General features: G+C 29.4%; 1 protein-coding gene and 1 pseudogene across 1 annotated transcript; one reads left to right on the forward strand and one right to left on the reverse strand.

Annotated features, from left to right (window-relative positions):
* The first annotated feature begins 3,818 nt into the window (after positions 1-3,818).
* LOC129302548 (uncharacterized) lies at positions 3,819-4,155 on the forward strand (annotated as a pseudogene).
* Positions 4,156-5,299: 1,144 nt separating this feature from the next.
* Positions 5,300-9,866, reverse strand: LOC129303612 (auxin transporter-like protein 1). The gene is made up of 10 exons (XM_054943037.1): positions 9,684-9,866; positions 9,185-9,299; positions 8,840-9,042; positions 8,564-8,749; positions 8,348-8,460; positions 8,066-8,249; positions 7,869-7,966; positions 6,939-7,146; positions 6,552-6,809; positions 5,300-5,890 (listed from the first exon to the last, which is right to left on the reverse strand). The coding sequence occupies exons 3-10, from the start codon at positions 9,020-9,022 to the stop codon at positions 5,660-5,662; spliced, it is 1,461 nt and encodes a 486-aa protein (XP_054799012.1). The 5' UTR covers positions 9,023-9,042; positions 9,185-9,299; positions 9,684-9,866; the 3' UTR covers positions 5,300-5,659.
* Positions 9,867-19,566: the final 9,700 nt, after the last annotated feature.

The raw sequence follows: 19,566 nt of genomic DNA on the forward strand, positions 1-19,566 counted from the left end.
AGAAAGGAAGGGAGCGAGATATGTGGTGATGGAAAGAAACCATATGACATTGATTTTGATAGATTGGTCACTATTGCACTTACTAAAGTAACATTATAGATACTCATACAATGATCGATCAACATTTGTAAAAATTCATCTTGAAATATTTTTGTCTATATCGGTGAAAAAATAGTCAACTTATACTTAGGTGTTAGCTAAATGATCAATATTTAAGGGATTGGATGGATTGATCACTTTTGCATCAACTCTAATAATATTATGAGTATTTTTGCCCCTGGTCAATGACTTTGTGGGTATTTTTATCCATTTTTTAATCCACGTCAACAAAGACTGACACATGACATGCACAATCAGCATTTAATAGTTAAAGTTAACGGTTTGATTACTTTTGCACCTATCTATGTAACGTTATGAATATTTTTGCCATTTTCATTATTTTAGAATACTAGGTGTCCGTGACTGACTGCTTTGTAACTATTTTTGCCCCTTTACCCAAAATATTATATTGCATAACTATTTGTAATAAATTTCTTATATTTTTCAAATAGTTGAGATGTTGATAATAAAAAAAAATATTATTATCACTGTATAAAATTTAAAATATTTATATTTATATTAATTTTATCAATATTTTTTTGTTATCAATGGTGCATGATTTTATTATTTTAATTTTATTTATATTTTCATGTTAGATTAGTGTAATGCACATAACTAAAATATTTAAAATTTTAAATATTATCATGTTAGATTAATTTATCTTTTAATACTAAAAAACCATGCAGCATTAATAACAAAAAATAAAAAAACTAACACCAAAGTAAATATTTAAAATTTTATCTGGTGATAATAACATTTTTTTTGTTATTATCAATGCCTCAACTATCCAAAAAATATAAAAAATTTATTATAAATACTTATACAATAAAATTTTTAATAATATTTTTTAATTAAATGACATTTTAACACTCATGAAAAATTAACATAATTAACAATAAAGGGTTTGAAAAATAAAATTAAATATTATGGGGTTAATTTTAAACTTTTAAATTGAGGGAGGTTATATGTAATTGTTACAAAATTCAGAAGAATTTTATACATTTTAGGTTGATGATGATGATGATGATTATTATTATTATTATTAGGGAAAACAAAATTTTTACCCTCTCAAGTTTACTTTTATCATCAATTTGATCCTTTAAATTTAATTTTTATTTATTTAGTACTTTAATTTTATCTCGGTTATAGATTTAATTCTTATTGTTTAAAGAAGAGGTAATATTATTAAAATATACTCCCATTGATATCATAATATTGATGAACGTTATGTAGATTAATTAAAAGAAGTGTGATTAATTATGAAAAACAAACATGCTCTAAAATACAATATTACAACATAAGCACAACATAAAGGATTATATTAATTAAAATTAAATTAACTTGAGAATTGACTTATTTTCATTCAGCTATATATGAATGTCAAATTGTCAAAATACTTGACACATTAAATTAATTTAACAGTTAATTTGTATTTTAAAACTTATTTAAAGAATAATGTAATAATTTTAAAAAATATACATATAAGAAATGAAATTGATAAAAAAATAAATTTAAAAAATAAATTAATAATTAAAATAAATTTAAAAAATTAAAAGTTTTATAGTACCTTCATTCATGTACTTCGCTTTTAAAATCAGAGGGAGGAGCTCAGTTTCAAGTTTCAACGGTCACCTTGGGGACATCATGAAAATTTTGGGACCTTGGTAAGCGTACACAGTCCGACATCTCTAATTTTTTAAATACGCTGCACTAAATTCACAAGGAGAACATTCCTACAAATTTTAGGAGATAATTTTGACATGAAATGATTTTATAAGTTGAAAAAATGACAATTAGAGACTCATAAAAATATTAATAATAATTATAGACTTTGACTTAGTGAATGTCAATAACACAATCTTTATTTATAATAAATTATCTTTTATTGATTAGCTTAAAATTTATAACAAACTTTAATAAAATTTTCAACTAAAGCCACAAAAATTTCCAATCATCTTTCATTGATTTTTCAAGCGATGTCAAAAAATCACAAGTGATTAATTTATGTAACTCTTGTAAATTCTCAAATGACATTATAATTAATTTTTAGTGTATTTAGTAGATTTTTTAAATAATTTATTTATATATTGACAACAAACAAGTGATTGCCTTACGATTTATAATTGATTCTTATAAATTTTTAACTAATGTTACGATTAGTCTTAGGCTTATTTTTTAATTTTTCAAGTGGTTTATATGTATATTGATAGCAAAAAATTAAAATGTACAATTAACTTTCATAAATTCTCAACTAACATTATAAGTAATCCTAATTATATTTAGTAGATCTCCCAACTGACAATTCACATTTTTGATTGAAAGTAAGGACCATAATTTATTATTGGCATTTTAATAATTTAAGGTAGGTAATTACCATTAATGTTGTTATAGGTTCTTAATTGTCATTTCACCTTAAAAATTTCAACCATATTCTTATCTGCTTCATAAAAGAATTTTGTCTTTCCTGGGAAATGCAAAATGCATGTCAATGTCTCCTAAACAAATTGCCTTGAGGTACGGTTGTGGATGTGTATGTATAATATTTTTAAGTGAAAAAAAAATATTTTGGTTAACAGAAGTGATTATCTCGCAAAATATTTAAAACAAAAGACAGACTTCTCTCATCTCAACAACCCAACTAAATTGTTGTGTGTATAATATCATTACCTATATTAAAATGCATATTTTTAAAAGTTGTGTTGTGAATAGTGAGAAGTTGATAATTTGGCAATTTAATGCGTAAGAATTTAATTTACTTAAAAAATAATGTTAATTAATGTTATAAAAAAAATAGCGTTAGTTTCTTCACATTAAGTTTAGAATCTCGAAGTCCTCTAATTTAAATGTATATATGAGTAAAAGATAAAAATAAATTTTAAAACCACACACAAGGAAATAAGAAATACCCATACTCAAAATTTCTTGACTTAAGGTATACTTTTATTTTTAAATTATTTGTGAAAAATTAATATTGTCTTTAAATTATTCAATATAACAATATAATTTTTAAATTAATTAAATTGGAGCAACATTGCCCCTGTTGTTCAAGGTCCAAACATTTAATCGTTAACGAGAGAGTAAGAAGTTTGACCAATGAAAGCCACGGATCAAAACTCCTCCTTCAGCCCCTCACTTCACTTCGCTACCTCCCTCTCTCACTCCTCTTGGACTCATCATCCTTGCATTGCCAAAGCCTTAACAATGCTCCTCGAACAATCCCTCTCCAGCATCAACCTCCTATTACTAGTTGCCCCTAAGCTTTCCTCCAACATCTCAAAGTAAATTGAGAATAGCCTAGGCACTTTTCGAAGGCCTTCATAAAGTCGTCCCCTGTTGCTTAAGAAATATACCTCCTCCTTCTCCAACGTCACTACTTGTGGATTCTATGATTTGAACATGGAGATCACTTCTCCACTCTTAGTCTTCTCAAGGCACCCACACAGTTTATGGCCACCGCCTCCTCCTCCTCTTGCACCCCAACCCCTCCCTAGTCAGCTCTCCCAAGTGATTCAATCAACTCACCACAGTTCTGGATGTCATCAAAATTCTTCATTTTCATCGTCTTCCTAATCTACTACTGATTTCATGAGTACCCAAAGCCTTTGTGGATTTAGTCCCTTCAATTTCATAACCATCTGAGTCTTTTAGTTTCAATTCTAATTGGGGTTTTGTTTTTTCCAATCACATAAAGTGTGTTTGCTTATGAGACTCTGGAAGCCATGAATTTTAGAAGCTTGGAAGATTTATGGGCTTTCTACATGAACCAACATTCGAAGCCATCCACAAGGCGTTGGCACGTTGTGGGCACTCTTTGGTATCATCTTCTTTCTCTACTCTCTTTTATTTAGCTAGTGGTTTTTAATTTTTGTACCTCTCTCTGGATATGGATGTGCTTGGTACAAGCATTTTTTGGTTGGATGGAATGTGCTAGTGACTTTTGAGCATCTTTTTTGGTCCCTCCTTTGCGATTTCAAAATGTTTGGGTTAATGCTTACATATGGGATGGATAGAGAGATCAAAAGGCTTGGAAAAAAGCCTATTCTACAAGTGTTCTGATTACTATCATATGTGTCAAATAAATGGACCCACTTGCTTCAGATAAAAGACATTTTTAAATTTTAAATGTTAGGGTAACATTGCTTCAATTTAATTAGTTCAAGTGCTATATTATTATGTTGAATAATTTTGGGATAAAATTACACTTTAACCTAATTTTCTTTCTAAATACATTTCTCAATTTTTTAGAAAATACTTTCTCGTCCATTAAACATGCATTCAATGTGAAACTATTTATCAATTTTTTACCTTTTCCAACACGCACACGCACACACACAAATATATATATATATATATATATATTCTAGTATTAATTATTTGAAAAGACACAATTATCAATCCCTATAGTTTTATCAAGTTTTACTTTTAATTCTTATAATTTTTTTTAGTATTTTCAATCTTTATAAGAACTAAAAATACTAAAAAAAAAAACTAAAACTATAGATATATAAATGTCACCTAATTTTTCTAAAATTATAGGAACTAAAAACATTAGAAAAAAAAATTACAGAAATTAAAAGCAAAACCTAATAAAACTATAAAGATTGATAATTGTATTTTTTCTAATTATTTTGGTGTACTTATATGTATTTCTTCATTAAGTTAGAGGAGAAAAAATAAAATAAATTATCGCGTTCATAATTCCCTTATTCCTTTAAATTTTGAAAAATTCCAAAATTAGAAATGGTAAGTATCCTTACACATTTTTTAGACAAGGTGACTACCTCGGTCCTGATTTTGATTCAACCACCAAGGGTCAATCACAATCATTGTTGGACATTTTGGTGTTTTCCCCTTAATCCAAGGTACACTTTCCTCCACAAATACCAATTTATTTTCTTAATTAGTAGCGAAATAGGGCAATGTTTGGGGGGTGTGAGGAACAGAGCCCAGAAGTACAAGTCACAAATTAAGATCACCAAATAAAAGTACTGAGGAAAAGCCTGCAATATTTGATTATTTCTTAAACCAGCAAAATCAATTCCTATTTTGGAATAAGAAAAGAACTCAATACTCATTTCTTCTTGTGACTCCGCTAACCTGTGAATCTTAGGTATATAGCCTGTTAATCATGCCTAAATGTCACTTCTATATAATTAGGAAAAAGGTTTCATTTAAAAATTCTGTAGTGAGAGCCATAAGGTCCACTTAAAAAGTACTCCACAAAACTTGCATTCCAAACAACAAAAGTTCAAAATTATTGCCTTGCGTTAGCTATAAAGTGAAATCCGTTTAGGCATCATAATGATCCTACGGTCTTTTGAGAAAGCAAGACATTATTAGAAACTTAGACTCGATATCGCTCCATGGCAATAACATCAATCACGTTGCTAGCAATAATGTTTATCACCAAGTACATGATGATGATGATGATGTAGGCTTGTTATATATAAGGGAACGTCAAGCATCCATTGGCCAGAATGAAGACATCTATATGGAGATTAAACAAAAAGAGAGACAATACAACGAAGGCACCACAGCAGAAAGAGAGAGAGCTTTCAGTTCAGGGATGATGAGGTGCTGTGTGATTGAAATGAGGAGGCGGCTTGGTAGGGGGGCACTGATAGCACTTGGCAAATAGACCAAAGGTTGATACCTGGTCAATGAAATTAGTGAGGCTAGCCCACCCTCCAAATCCAAACCCTATCACCAAAACCCACACCACCAACAACGCATTCACCACGTACATCACCGTCCAGTTTGGTATGAATGCTGGAAGCTTTTCTGCTGCATTCTGCATGTTCAAACGCAAACATGTCATGACTATTGAGTAGTTCCAGCTCAATCTCATTGCCTTAGGACAAGGGATGAGAATAGTGAGAGAGTGACTTTGAGTGTTATGAGTAGGGTCGCTTGAGAAGGCTGGGGTGGCCCAGGACTAAAGCATATAACTGAATGACAAAGAAATGACACCAACTTCTTGTCTCTCTCAAATTTCAAATTTGAATAATTTGTTATTATGACTTGTGGGGCAGCTGACTCTCACTGCCTGGGACCTTGGAAGTCATTTCCAAGTTAAATCACTAGAGCTGGACTCATATCATATCCTCCCAATTATACACTCCGCTAATTTATTTCAACCATCTCTTCAGTTCAGCTGCTTTCCTATATCAATCCAGTTAGGCATTGTCATCTGTCTCCAATGCATAACTGGACATCACTGTTTTCTCACAACATACAGATTCCAGCCCTATTCATTCCATCTCTGGTTTTGAGATCACAAGTCGATATCTTAGAACCTGACAAGATGCTAGGCACTTAAAATTTGCCTGCTAGTAGTTAAATGCTTCATTGAATAATGCATTTAGTTGTGATAGTTGATTAGGAGCAGGAAAAATCAGGGTGGCCACAGTGAAACTGTTAGGAATAGATGTGGGAGAGATTGGACCATTTACCTGACGTGCGGAGGCAGACCTGAAAGTGAGCATATGGGCCATGGCAGGGATGATGTAGACGGTGAAGCTGACCAGAAGAGCCCCCACAGCGGAGTTTATGGGGCCGAAGAAAGGGAAAATGATAGCCAAGAACCATATGGGTACAACAACAGGCAGCCTCGCAAGAGCCCTCAAACATATGCTCTTCGTGTCATGCATTCCTATTACTTTCTCCCACACAAAATACAATGGCGTACAAGCAAACCCAAATGTAATGAACTGCACAATTTTATGTAGATAGCCATCAGTTACTAACAGATTAAGCCACAACTCGACTTTTCATTTGTTAAAGTCATTCTGTCAAGCACATGGTGTTCAATTGAGTTACAGAAGTGTAAGTGCATGGACCTGGTGAATGAGCATTAAAATCACAGCGAGATCACGCCAGCCGGAGCGAGGGAGGAGCGCCAAGGCATTGGACTGCTTGGTGAGTTGGTCTCCAAAGGCCCAGTAGACGGTAGCAGCGGATGGTATGGTGAGGGTGAACACATAAATGGTGGCAAATAAATAGATGTATTTGAACTTCTGAGGCTTCCACATTGCATGCATGATTTCCCTGTAATACCATATAAATCAATAATGCTGAATCAACATTTCATCCTTCAAAATCAGTTCATTCAACTCTTGCCAAAAAGGAAATTGTAAATGCGCAGTTTCACTCGTCCCTCTACATAAGAGCTGGTCTCTACTTACATTAATACCAGAGACTAAGAGAATTCTGAATAAACCAGGCCACATATGATGAGATGCATACACTGTACACCCATATTTTGGGCTTATTTCTTCTCTTGCATGTCCAGACAATCTGCTTTTGTAATATATGAAAGCATCTTGAAATTCACATTGAAAAGGATAAGACATCCTTCGGAGAAATTCTCAGACCCCCCAGTCCCCAGTTGGGGGCGGTCTGAGAAATTCTCTTGTGCGGCAGACTGGCAGTAAAATATTATTGGCACGGTGAATTCTAGAGAGAATCTACCATTGTCTGGAGGGAAACGCAAAATCTGAAGTTTATGATTTTTTATATCACCAGTGACAGAGTATAACTTGAAGACAAGACACTAGCGAGTGTTTCAAAAAGTGCAAGATTTACCATTTGTCTTATTTCCAAGCCCCCAGCAAGAACGCAGGCAAAAGCTGCATCTCATTGGGGGGTCCATTTCTCCATATTATTATTACTCCCTCTGAACCATAGTCCAAGACAATCATAAACATCACAGTATCATGATTGGCTTTGTCCACAGCTCAATGAGCAAAAGCTTAAAAAGAAGGGCTTACACTGTGACGGCGTGCCCACCGAAAGTGTACAGTATATTGGTGGCGCCAGTGAAATACGGAACCAGATTGGTTGGGCCCGAGTGAGTCACGTTTTCAACCTGAAACGACAAAGTTTCAAGGCAAATTCAGATCCAGCGGCTACAACTGAAGAGACGAGTTACCAGGAAAAAAAAAAAACCGCTGTTGGCGTGGCAGACCTGACCGTGTACGGCAGATGCGATGGTCAAGTACCAAGCGGTGTAAGTCGTCATACCAAGGCCAAGGAAGGACCAAATCCTGTAATTGTGGAAGGATGGTATGAAAACGGTGGTGGCACAACATGCTCCAAAAATATAAGTCCATGTCCTCTTGTCCAGGTTGTCATTTATGTAGTATATATTACTGCAAAAATCCACAAAACCCATTAAAATTAATCATCTAAAAATCTAAAAACAATGTTAACCCATAAGTCTGGGGTTAAAAAAAAAAAAGACAGGGACCTTGCACAGGCAATAAGCTGGATAACAGAGCCAAAGAGGAGGAAAGTACAGTTGAAAGCCAGTCCGATAGCTTTCCAATATGGACCCAGTAAGCCATCCAACACTTCGAACCACTGCCATGAGTTAAATTGAAGTATCGAACAGAAAACAGATATTTAGAGTAAGATGGTTCTGAGTTCGGATTAAAGAAGAGATTATTAGAAAATTTTTGTTGACCTGAATGACGTGGTTCTTGAAGTTGACGTTTTCTTTCTCTTTCCGGCTTCGGTACTCGATGTACAGAATGCTGATTAAATAAGCAGTCCAGCTTCCAAGGAAACCATAGAATATTTGAAATATGATGCCCGAAAGCATTCCCAGCTGAGAGAAAGAATACGGCAGCGTCAACAGAACTTGAGCAACCTGCGGAGCACAGAAACGAACCGCTTCGTAATCTCGTACCTAAGAATATGAATTACGAGGCGGGCCATTTGTGGATTCGTAGGTTGTTACCTGATTCGAAGCGCAGCTGAACCAGGCATCATAGACAGACCCGCCATGCCAGAGAAAGGATTTGAAAGTAAAAACAGTAGTATCGGCATCGCCCTTCTCTCTTTCCTCTCTCCCGTCACGCTCAGTCGGCGTCGGATTCATGCTCGGCATTATGGCTTCTTCGGCTTGCTTCTGGTGCGACATTGTGTTGAGATTATAAAGATCTGACAAAAGGGGAAAACTTGCAGAGTTAAAGAACTCAATCAGACATATACCAAACCTCAAAACGAACGAGAGAGAAATTGACAGGGTGCAAGAGAGATTTCGCGCTGTGAAAGATACCAAACTAAAGAAAAAGGAACCCACTCTTGGTCAATGTTGGCGAGTCGGCGAGAATTTCAACCTCAGGATATACGGAGAGAAACGAATGAAAGCAGAGGACTACTTTATAGCTGGCTTTCTCGCGTACTCGTTTCCTTTTCTGAATCGAGAGGGGCAAAAAAAAAACAGAGATATTAAATAAAATATGAGCAGCAGAGCCACCTGATAGGGCTGCTCTTGCGGCTCTGCTCAGTTGGAAACTATTAGACTCTATCTGTCTCTACATGAACACTCAAATTCCAAGAGAGGAAAAGCCTTAAATGAGCATTGAAGAAGTTTCATGCGGGCGCGGCTCCGCTGATATTACGCGAATCGGTTGAGGTGATAAATGCAGGTTCAGAGAATGGAGGTGATATAATATGGGAAGACGAAAACCCAGAGAGCACGGAACAGTTAGTGAGTGGCATTAAAAAGGGGGAAGGGAAGGAGAAGGAAGCGAAAGGACCATAATGGAGTTGGAGAACTGAAATCCGACAAAACGTACACTTGACTGAGAGAGAAGGCAGGTTGTGTTTGAACGAAATCGGCGTGAAGAGACGAAGAAAATAATGCCGAAGGCTGCAGAATTTGTTTCAAACTACATCGGTTTGGATCATTATTGTTTAATGTGAAATTGGCTGCTTCCCTTATGGGGAACCTCTCTCTCTCTCTCTCTCTCTCTCTCTCTGTGCGCGCCTCTGCGTATGTTTTATTTTAGGTTGGTGGGGTGTCCACAGGCGAGCGTAGACTTCGGGTGGGAGAAAAAGAAAAAATTGCAGCTGGAATAACATACTGATAAAGAATGATTGAAAAAACCGTCTATGTTTTTCTGGTCCAAGATAAAAAAAAAATGTATATAATTATTAATTTTATTTCCATGATTCCATTCTTAAACACTGCTATGATTTTATACAAGACACCATGTTTTTTTTATCATTTTATTGGTCACTTTATAATTTATAGGTCCGTTCTTGAATTGAAACATTACATTTTTTTTTATGTGCTCTTTCAGTTTAAAATGTAAATTTTTTTTAAAAATTGTATCATTTTATATTTTTATATGTCTTTTTAAAATTTTAAAGCGGCGTTTACTAAGATTTCTTCTATTATAACCTAATTTACGTCAATAATTTCAACTTATCCAACACATTTGATTAAATTAAGGGCAAGTTTGACGATATGATTAAAATTTTATTATATTAATTAGGTTATAGTGTATTTTTGATCATCTAACTATATATAAAATTTTAATTTGATCTCTTAATTTTATAAAAAAAAATTCAGTCATTTAACATTTAATATCATTGGTTTGAAATGATTATTTTTTTATGTTTGTTTAGACTAAAATATAATTGAGAAAGTTATATATAGGTCCTGTAAAACAGACTTATTTATAAATACGTTTTATAAAATTTAAAAATTACAACTAGATCCTTTAAAATTAGGGTGTAATTTGAAATTATGATAAAAAGATAATAATGTCCCTATTATACATATATATTATATTAGTCAAATATTTTACAATTACTTCATTAGTAATTTATAACTATAATTTCATATATTCAATAGTTAAATTAAGTTTAATTTTTTTATAACTATAACTTTATATGTTCAATAGTTAAATTATAATTATTGAACATATGAAGTTACAGTTATAAAAAGTTAAACAATTGAATATAATTACAGTTATAAAAAGTAAAAATTATAATTATAAATTACTGATGAAGTAGTTATAAATAATTAATGTTAAACTTTATTAATAACGTATGATTGTCTAAATATTAGATATATAAAATTATATTTGTAAAAAGTTAAAATTATAGTAGTAAATTGCTAATATAAATATAAATTAATTATTTATTTGATATAATATATGTTTAATAAGGGTATTATTGTATTTGCAGCCTAATTTCAAATTACACTCAGGTTTTAAGAGATTTAATTGTGGTTTTTAAATTTCACATGACTTATTTATAAATAAGTCTATTCTATGAAATTTATATGTAATTTTCTCTTAATTTTTACTCCAAACCCAAATATTTGGACTAAAAATGATGATTTTGGCTGAAGATATTTTGTCTTTTAAAAGAGGGATGGTTAATAAGAAAGATTTTGACTCCTCCATAGAGTGGGAAAGTGGAGAAACTTGAGAAAAATTATAACCAATGACTCTAAAAATTGGAATATAAAATTAAAAAAAAACAAGCACTTTATGCTTTTAAAAGAGAAGTCTCCACATATCACTCTCCAACATTTTCAACAATTACAACTCTAATATTCTAAATGCTTCAACACTTGGATTGATAATATGAAGCACTTTATTTTTAAACAAATTTGATATAGTTTCCTTAACATGTCACACATTTAGTAGAAAATAGTGAATTCTCTAACAATCAATAGAGCCCTAACTCATAGTAAAATAGTAATAACAATATCTCAACACTTTTCTTTTAATTTTTTTATCATCATTATCAATATTGATATCATATCAACTCTTACCGTACAAATCTTGAATGTTTCCCTATATTTATTTTTTCATTCCTTTTATTTTTAAGTACTTGTATCCGGGAGAATTGTGGTAAAAAATTCAAGAACTCACCATTTAATTTAAAATTAGGTTTATCATAATTTTTAAGGACACACTCATCTGGCAAATAATATCAATCATTGTTAATTTTAAAAATTTAAACTTAATATGATAAAATTTAAAAATGATTTGTCAATGTTTAAAAGTTGAATGTATAAATTTTTTATAATAAAACTAACAGTGTTAGAATTAAAATACTAAAAGAATATTTTATAAAATTAAATAATTAATATAAAACATTAGGTAAAATTAAAGTACCATATGCATGCTTCAGCCTATTAATATATTTCTTAATAGTAAAAAGTGATAATTCAATTTATTTTTAGCACCAATTCAAAATAATTTTATGCTTTAGTAAGACTTCTTTTATATTTAGAATATTTTTTCCTAATGTATATGCATTGAATAGTTATATATCTCCCATAGATAATTCTTGAAAAATTTAAGTTGTTAAAAAATATTATTTTATTTTCAAACAAATTATAAAAAATGGATAAAATTTTTTTGTTATTTTCTGCACTTTTTTAAGTCCTTTTTTTATTGTTGACTAATTATCGATGTTAACTTTTGTTAATAACAAGGGTTAGATTATATTATTTTTAAAAAATAAAAGAAATAATTTACACAATAAAGGATTTCAAAGTCTATAATATCACTAAACATAAAGTTTAAAAGGTAATTTATTCATTTGTCTTATTTTTTATTAATTTGTTAAAGATGATTTATTATACTTTATTATAAAAATAAAATAAATTTTGTTGATGTGTTTTTTTTATGCTAATCATAGACGGGTGCATATGATAAAACTTAATTTGGACAGACTTCAATTAAATTTGGATATGGATAACAAAAGCTTGTGTTTGTGACAAGTCATCACGGCTTAATTTTCTTATAATGTTCATGTTTACCGTCGTAATTATGCGACGGTTCGATGAATCATATTTCGTTTCCAGTACAATGAATCATGTTTCAATTACATGTCATCAGGATATATATCCCAATGACCCAATAATGATCTATTCTTTTATATTTAATTTTACTCTTAATTATGTTGAATTAAAAAAAAAACAAAGTGCAATTTTATGCATAAAACTGAGGCTATGAATCTGTGCAAATATACCTATAAAAAGTAATATCACTTTTGCTAATGATCAACACGTACAGGATTTATTTAATTAAAATATGCGTCTGGATGGGTGATATGAATAGTATTTATATCTCATTAAGCTGTAGGTTTAAAAAAAAAATGGAAATTATATGTGTGCGTGTGTGTGTGTGTGTAAAGAAACATGTTTTTACCTTGCCAAAATTTTTTTCTACACACACACACATAAAGATTAATTGGCTCTATTTTGACGTGCGTGTCTGGATTTATTAGTTTCACTACAGTGACGGTCTTCAAGTATGGACTAATTAATTCATTTACCCATCTATATATATAATTTTAAAAAAGTAAATTCTGAAATTACTTCCGTATAATATAAAATAGATCCTGAATTAATCTACAATTAAAACAATTTATTTATTTAAAATTTATAGTTTTTGAAGCTATTCATATAAAGTATAAAGTAGGTTCTGAAGTTACTTACATTTAAGATGATTTGTTATTTTATTCAAATATTTTTTTATAATCGAGAATCATAATTACCAATATCTTGATTTGTTTATTTCATTTGTTCTAATAATATCTCAATTTCCTATTATTTTTTATTATATAATAATATGAAGTTACCAATTTACTAATGTAGATCGCGCGTTCCTCTCAATTTCTAATAAATATATGTTGTTTATAATATATAGCGTTGCTTCTTCACACACGCGTACACGCAAATACACACTTACATGTGCTTTCTTTCTTCTTTCTTTCTTTTTTTCTTTTTTTTTTTAACTTCAACTCAATATTTTTGCAATAAGATAATTGGTAGCCATATTAATTATTTGATTATGTGATTACATGGCAAGAAACCATATATCATTTTAATTTTTTTATTATTTTATAATGATAAATTTAAGGTTATAATAAATTATATGCTCAAAAGCCATATTTGATTTTTTGATTACATGGCAACAATCATATTTGATTTTAAGCATTTGATTTTATAATTATATGGCTTTAAGTCATGGTTAATTTTGTTATTATATGCCTAGAAGTTATCTCCATTTTTATTATCACTATCATGCGAAAGGATAATTTATGGCCCTAATGAATTATATAAACTTCATCAATTGATGGTCCTCTTTATTATTAATTCAATTGTTTTGACTACCACAACCCTAAAAGTTAATAGTTAAAAAAAATTGCCAGGTTTGAGAGATTTTTTTCTATAATTCTAAAGATTATAGTCCATAGAGTTTATGTTACAAAAAATATAGCATGTAGCCATATAAATACATTATCTATCATTTATTAAACTGAAGGTAAATATTAAAGAATGATTACACATGTTTAAAAAAATATTTTCACAAAATGTTACAAAGCATGAGTAAGTTATCTTCCTCTTTCTATGCATATGAACATTTCAAATTTTAAAACATATTTAATTTTAAAATTGTTTTTATCATGGCATATGAAGATATATTTGATAACTCTTACATATACATACATGTTCAAGCTATGATATATATGTTGTATTTTTATTAATTGTAAAGTTCTCTATGAAACTATCTATACACGTGTAAATAGTTACAGTGGAGATATATATATCATATTTAAGATTGAATAAAAGCACTCATTAGAGGCATACAAGTCATACAAGATGTAAAGCAATGAAAATTATAAATACATGAAAGTGATTGTATGTGGATAATTATTATATATGACTTTGTCGAGTGAGTTCATTTCAAGAAAATTTTTGAATCATTTTAAGAGTTCTTAGTGATCAATTCTGGAGAAAATGTTGATAAAAATAATATTTTTTCATAAAGACTTTCTAGATATAGGTACATATGTTCTTCAAAGTCTTAATACTTAACTTGTTGACTCCTAATTATAATGATAATATATGTTAATCTTTATATCCAATGATGGTGAAATTGAGAATTGACTATGTAATTATAATCAATATATAAGAAATAAAATATTTAATATCATCTTAATTATTGAAAATGTCAACACTACAATGTTAATTGATGGTAAAGGCTAAAAAGAAATAGCAAAAGTTTCAAAGTGTTTACAAAAAATTAGGAACTTGTGTTTTGTTTTCTAGAGAACTTAATGTAAAAAAATTATCTTTGTATAATATGTAAATAAGAGGATTAATAATCTTTTATTTTGAAATAAATGATATTATTGTTCATGTATATTGGATTGTACAAAAATTAACAGTGCCTTTCAAAGATTTTTCATACTTGTGGAGAAAAATTCATTTGTGATATGTTATTTACATGAGTTTTAAATAAGTTATTAAGGATTTTTATTATATTGAATGTCATATTAAGATTATAACTAAAAGTTTACAATAATTGATAAACATGTCCTAGTAAACTGAAAGTTTATTGTTACTTTGGTTTAGCATACTAAAAGTATATTGATATTATTTGTCATAATTGATTGGATCATCCCGAATCAACATTAATGCAAGAATTATTGAAAACTTACAATGACATTCATGGAAGAACTAGAAGATTCTTCTAAAATACCTAACACATTACATGTTTCAAAAATTCTCATGTGCCGCCTAAAGAAAATTATGATACCATCTCTAACAATTATTGGGATTAGATCTTAGATATTTATGGAATATAGTGAGTTGAAATTGGCCCATTTAGATACCAAGTGAACCATGTAAATATTTAATGGGATTGATAGAGGAATGTATAAGATGGTTACACATGTGCATCAATTCACAATTAAGAATTTTTCAAAGAGAAAGAACTATTATGTGCCCAATTTATAATATAGGAATCAAGATGAATAACTTAAAATTCTAGTGAATCTCAAGCTCTCAATAATTATTATATGAAGAAAAGCCTGTTCATTACATTATTTATGCCTCGAATAAGATGATTAGACTAAAATTTGTGACAACAAGATTTTTCATTTAAATATGTAAGTTTGCAATTGCAACACTTAAATGCATCAAACTAATAAAGTATTGAGAATATAATTTGGCTTTCTATCAAAATTCAGAGATTGAGATTTTGTGATGAAGGCTCCACCGTTATGTATGAAATACACTTTTAAAAAAAAGATGAGAATAATGTCGAAGTCTTTCATGGTTTAGTGAAATTTAATTAAGTTGTGATATATGGCACAACTCATGGATGCAATTTGAGCTACAAGCATCCAGCCTGCCTACACACTATAAGGTTTGGAATAAAGATTGGTTAAGATTCTTCTTCTTATTTATTTCTTGAACCATAATGATGTTTCTATAGGAAACAAATGGATCTAAAAGGCCTATATTGCATGGTTTGTAATCCCAAAAAGAGGGAGAGATGATGAAAAGTTAGAAATGAAAATACATGAATGCATTAGCAATAACATGTATAGATCATCGTATATGAATCAAAAGTTCATATAACATTACATTCATACAATAAAATAACTTCTAGATATGTAAATATTGATAGAAAGAATAAATTTTGAATTCATGCGCCAGCTAATAATACTCCAAAGTTATAAATAAAAATGAATCACACTTAAAGTGTGGAAGGTCAATCGATTCTAAAGAAAGAAAATCTTATAAAACGAAAAGGAAGTAGAAAGGTAAGATAATTACATTAAAGAAGCTAACATTACAAAAGAGGCCAAGACATAATTGATTTTAAATCTCCAATAGAAGATCGGGTACCTAATAATAATAATAATAAGATATTTAGAAGTTATGTCAATGTGAGAAATGAAGAATTAGAAAAAAAAAAAAGAATAAAGTTGTTGACAACACCTTTAATGAGAATGAAATATTACTATCAAATGAGATCTTGATAGAAAAAGGATAAAAAGCTAGTCAAATTAGGAAAAAAGGATGCAATACGAGTGAAATTACATTCACTTGTTCATGATATGACAGTTGTAATATAGTACAATCACCTGAAGTGAGATGTTATACATGAATATTTATGAGAAAGACAAATGAAATGTCACGTGCAAGGCTTGGCTTTCAATGTAAGAATATCTTACAAAAATTCAAAATATGCATTGATATATTGTGTGGTGAATTATGAATTAAATGATTAGTCTGGCAATATAGAAATTTGATACGCATCTACTAAATGACAGCTTATTTATATCATTCCCTATACAATGGCATTTACTTGAAAATTTCAAAAGAATTCAAGATGACAACAGCTTGTAAAGATTCTTGAGAAATTTTCTTGTTCATTATATTTGTTTATATGATTATATACATATTGACTTTCATTAGAATTAATTGATTGAGCATTCTTAAATATCCTGAAGAGTTTATATGAACACTTGATTGTTAAAAAATATGTTAAAATATTGGGGTTAGATGAGAATCAAGGTCATTTTTTTCAAAAGCATAATGAAATAGAGTCCTAAAACACCATATATGAATGTGTTTATATCACAATTTATGATATCGCATTGATTTGTAATGAAATTATGTATTTGATATAATATGTTTGAGAAATCACTATGTGTGGTTGCTTAATTTATTTATTATCAAAACTAATTGATTACATACATGTATTATATATGTCTAATTTGGACCATACGAGTTGATCATCAAGAGGTTATTTATTTGTAAAAATACATTTATATTAATTTTGTTTTTCTACTCTCACAAGATATACCACAAATGAATAAACATGTTTATATCTAGAAAATATGTATAGAGATGTTTCAAAATATTACATGAAAGCAATGATTCCTATATAGTCTAGCCACAAGAGCATATCAACCTGCAGACGTAAAGGCATCGGCAATGACAATATTTAAAAAATTGATATACAAGTTAGGATACAATAACTCAAGAAAACTCAAGAATAAAGAGTGATATTGTCATCAAGGGAGTAAAAGTTATATTATACTTATTTTTTCCTTAACTAAGGTTTCATCCCATGAGACTTTCCTAGTAAGGTTTTTAATGAGGTAACTTTAATAAATATGACGATATTGTATACTCTTTTTTTTATTGAGTTTTTTTCTCATTAATTTTTTCTTAATAAGATTTTAACAAGGCACAATATCTGGATATCCAAGGGGAGTTATTAATATTAAGATATTATGTGGATGTCCATTGTTTCAAAATTTCCAATACCTTTATGTTACTATAATATCTTTTAGTTATGTTTATCTTGTATGTTTTTATTTATTTTAATTTATATATTTGTATTTATAAATAAAAGGCACGTCAATTGTATTTTATGCACTAAAATAAAAAAGCTCTTTATTATTTTATTTTTTAAGTATAATTTTCTCTCTTTTCTTCTCCTCTTAATCTCTATTTTCATAACAATCTGACTGTTTTTGAACTAATTATTTTAAGTTTGACACTGTACTTTGGCCCAAAAAAAAAAGCTTCACTGTATATTTCTGTGTCGTGAAATTAAATTAAATGATCCCCAATGTATTATTATTAATATCTTATTGTTGTTGTTAACACTCAATTAAAAGTTCAGGCCGGAAAAAAAAAACTGAATTAAAAGTATTGTTTGTTCATAATCATTGAACGTCCTCCCTTGGAAGCGAAAAATAATAATTAAGCAGCAGCATGGAGAAGAAAATGACTTATGCTTTCTGTCCAAAATTATTACGTATGCATAACGTTTTTAACAGAATAAAGAAGATTATAAAATCAACATTCAATAATTTTAGAAATTTGAACAAGAATTACCCCCTGCAGTGCGATAAAGACGTTAAAACTTTTTTAGGAAAATATATTCAAAGTTGGTTAAGGAGATTTAATATTAAACAATAATTTAAAATTTTGAAATATCATCACAGGACAAGAGAATGATTTAAAATTAATTTTAAATAGAAAAATATTATATTACATACCCATGCTATTCTTTTTTAATTAACAAGTAGTCACACATTAATTAACAAATAGCTATTCACATTTAATAAAAAGTCATTTACTAATTTACAAGTTTAAAAATTTAAAAAAACTTTTGTTGTGGGAATGAACAAGAATAAGTCATGTTTCAACAAGTAGCAATTTATTAATTAATAATTATTCATTTGTTTTTAACAAAAAGCTTTTTACTAATTAACAAATTGAAAACTTTAAAAAAATTTAATTGTGAGAAGGGACGAGTGAAAATTATGTTTCAATAAGCAATCATCCAACCACTTATTCACGAACAAGTACTTATTTATTAATTAACAATAAATGAATAAGTACTTATTTATTAATTAACAATAAATAATTTATTGATTGACAAATTTAAAAATTTGAAAAGGCTTGGTTCAAAAAAGCAACATTTGCAAATCATGTTTCAACAGTTAATGGTTTGTTAACGAATAAGTACCAACTTGCATTTAATAATAAGTTATTTACTAGTCAAAAAGTTAAAAAAAAAAAAAGCAAGGGTATTATAGTTTTTCTATCAACAATTGTTCTCAAGTAAGTCCATTAATACTGCAGTAATATTTCATAATATTTTTATCTTTATTTGATATAAAATCTCTTCAATGATCCTAAAATGATATTTTTCCAAATTTTTTTTGTGTGCAAGAGACGTCAAATATATAACAACTACGATGATGAATTGATGATGATGATGACTGGTTAAGAGATACTAGCATACTCCTTTCAGTTCTTAATTCTTAATATAAGATAAAATTTAAAATTTTTTTATCTTTAATAAAAGATAAAGTTGGAGTAGGTAATGT

This window comes from Prosopis cineraria, unplaced genomic scaffold, assembly GCF_029017545.1.
Source record: "Prosopis cineraria cultivar Desert tree isolate PC_DT_omini unplaced genomic scaffold, ASM2901754v1 PC2, whole genome shotgun sequence".
Taxonomy (NCBI): domain Eukaryota; kingdom Viridiplantae; phylum Streptophyta; class Magnoliopsida; order Fabales; family Fabaceae; genus Prosopis; species Prosopis cineraria.

Bases quoted from the DNA above. Each gene is read 5' to 3' on its own strand.
- LOC129303612 (XM_054943037.1), bottom strand. From the start codon at position 9,022: ATGTCGCACCAGAAGCAAGCCGAAGAAGCCATAATGCCGAGCATGAAT. The intron at 8,461-8,563 runs GTCAACAAAAAT...AACTCATGGCAG, and splicing joins TCAAGAACCACGTCATTCAG to TGGTTCGAAGTGTTGGATGG. The intron at 7,147-7,868 runs GTAAGCCCTTCT...ATGGTATTACAG, and splicing joins GGTGGGCACGCCGTCACAGT to GGAAATCATGCATGCAATGT.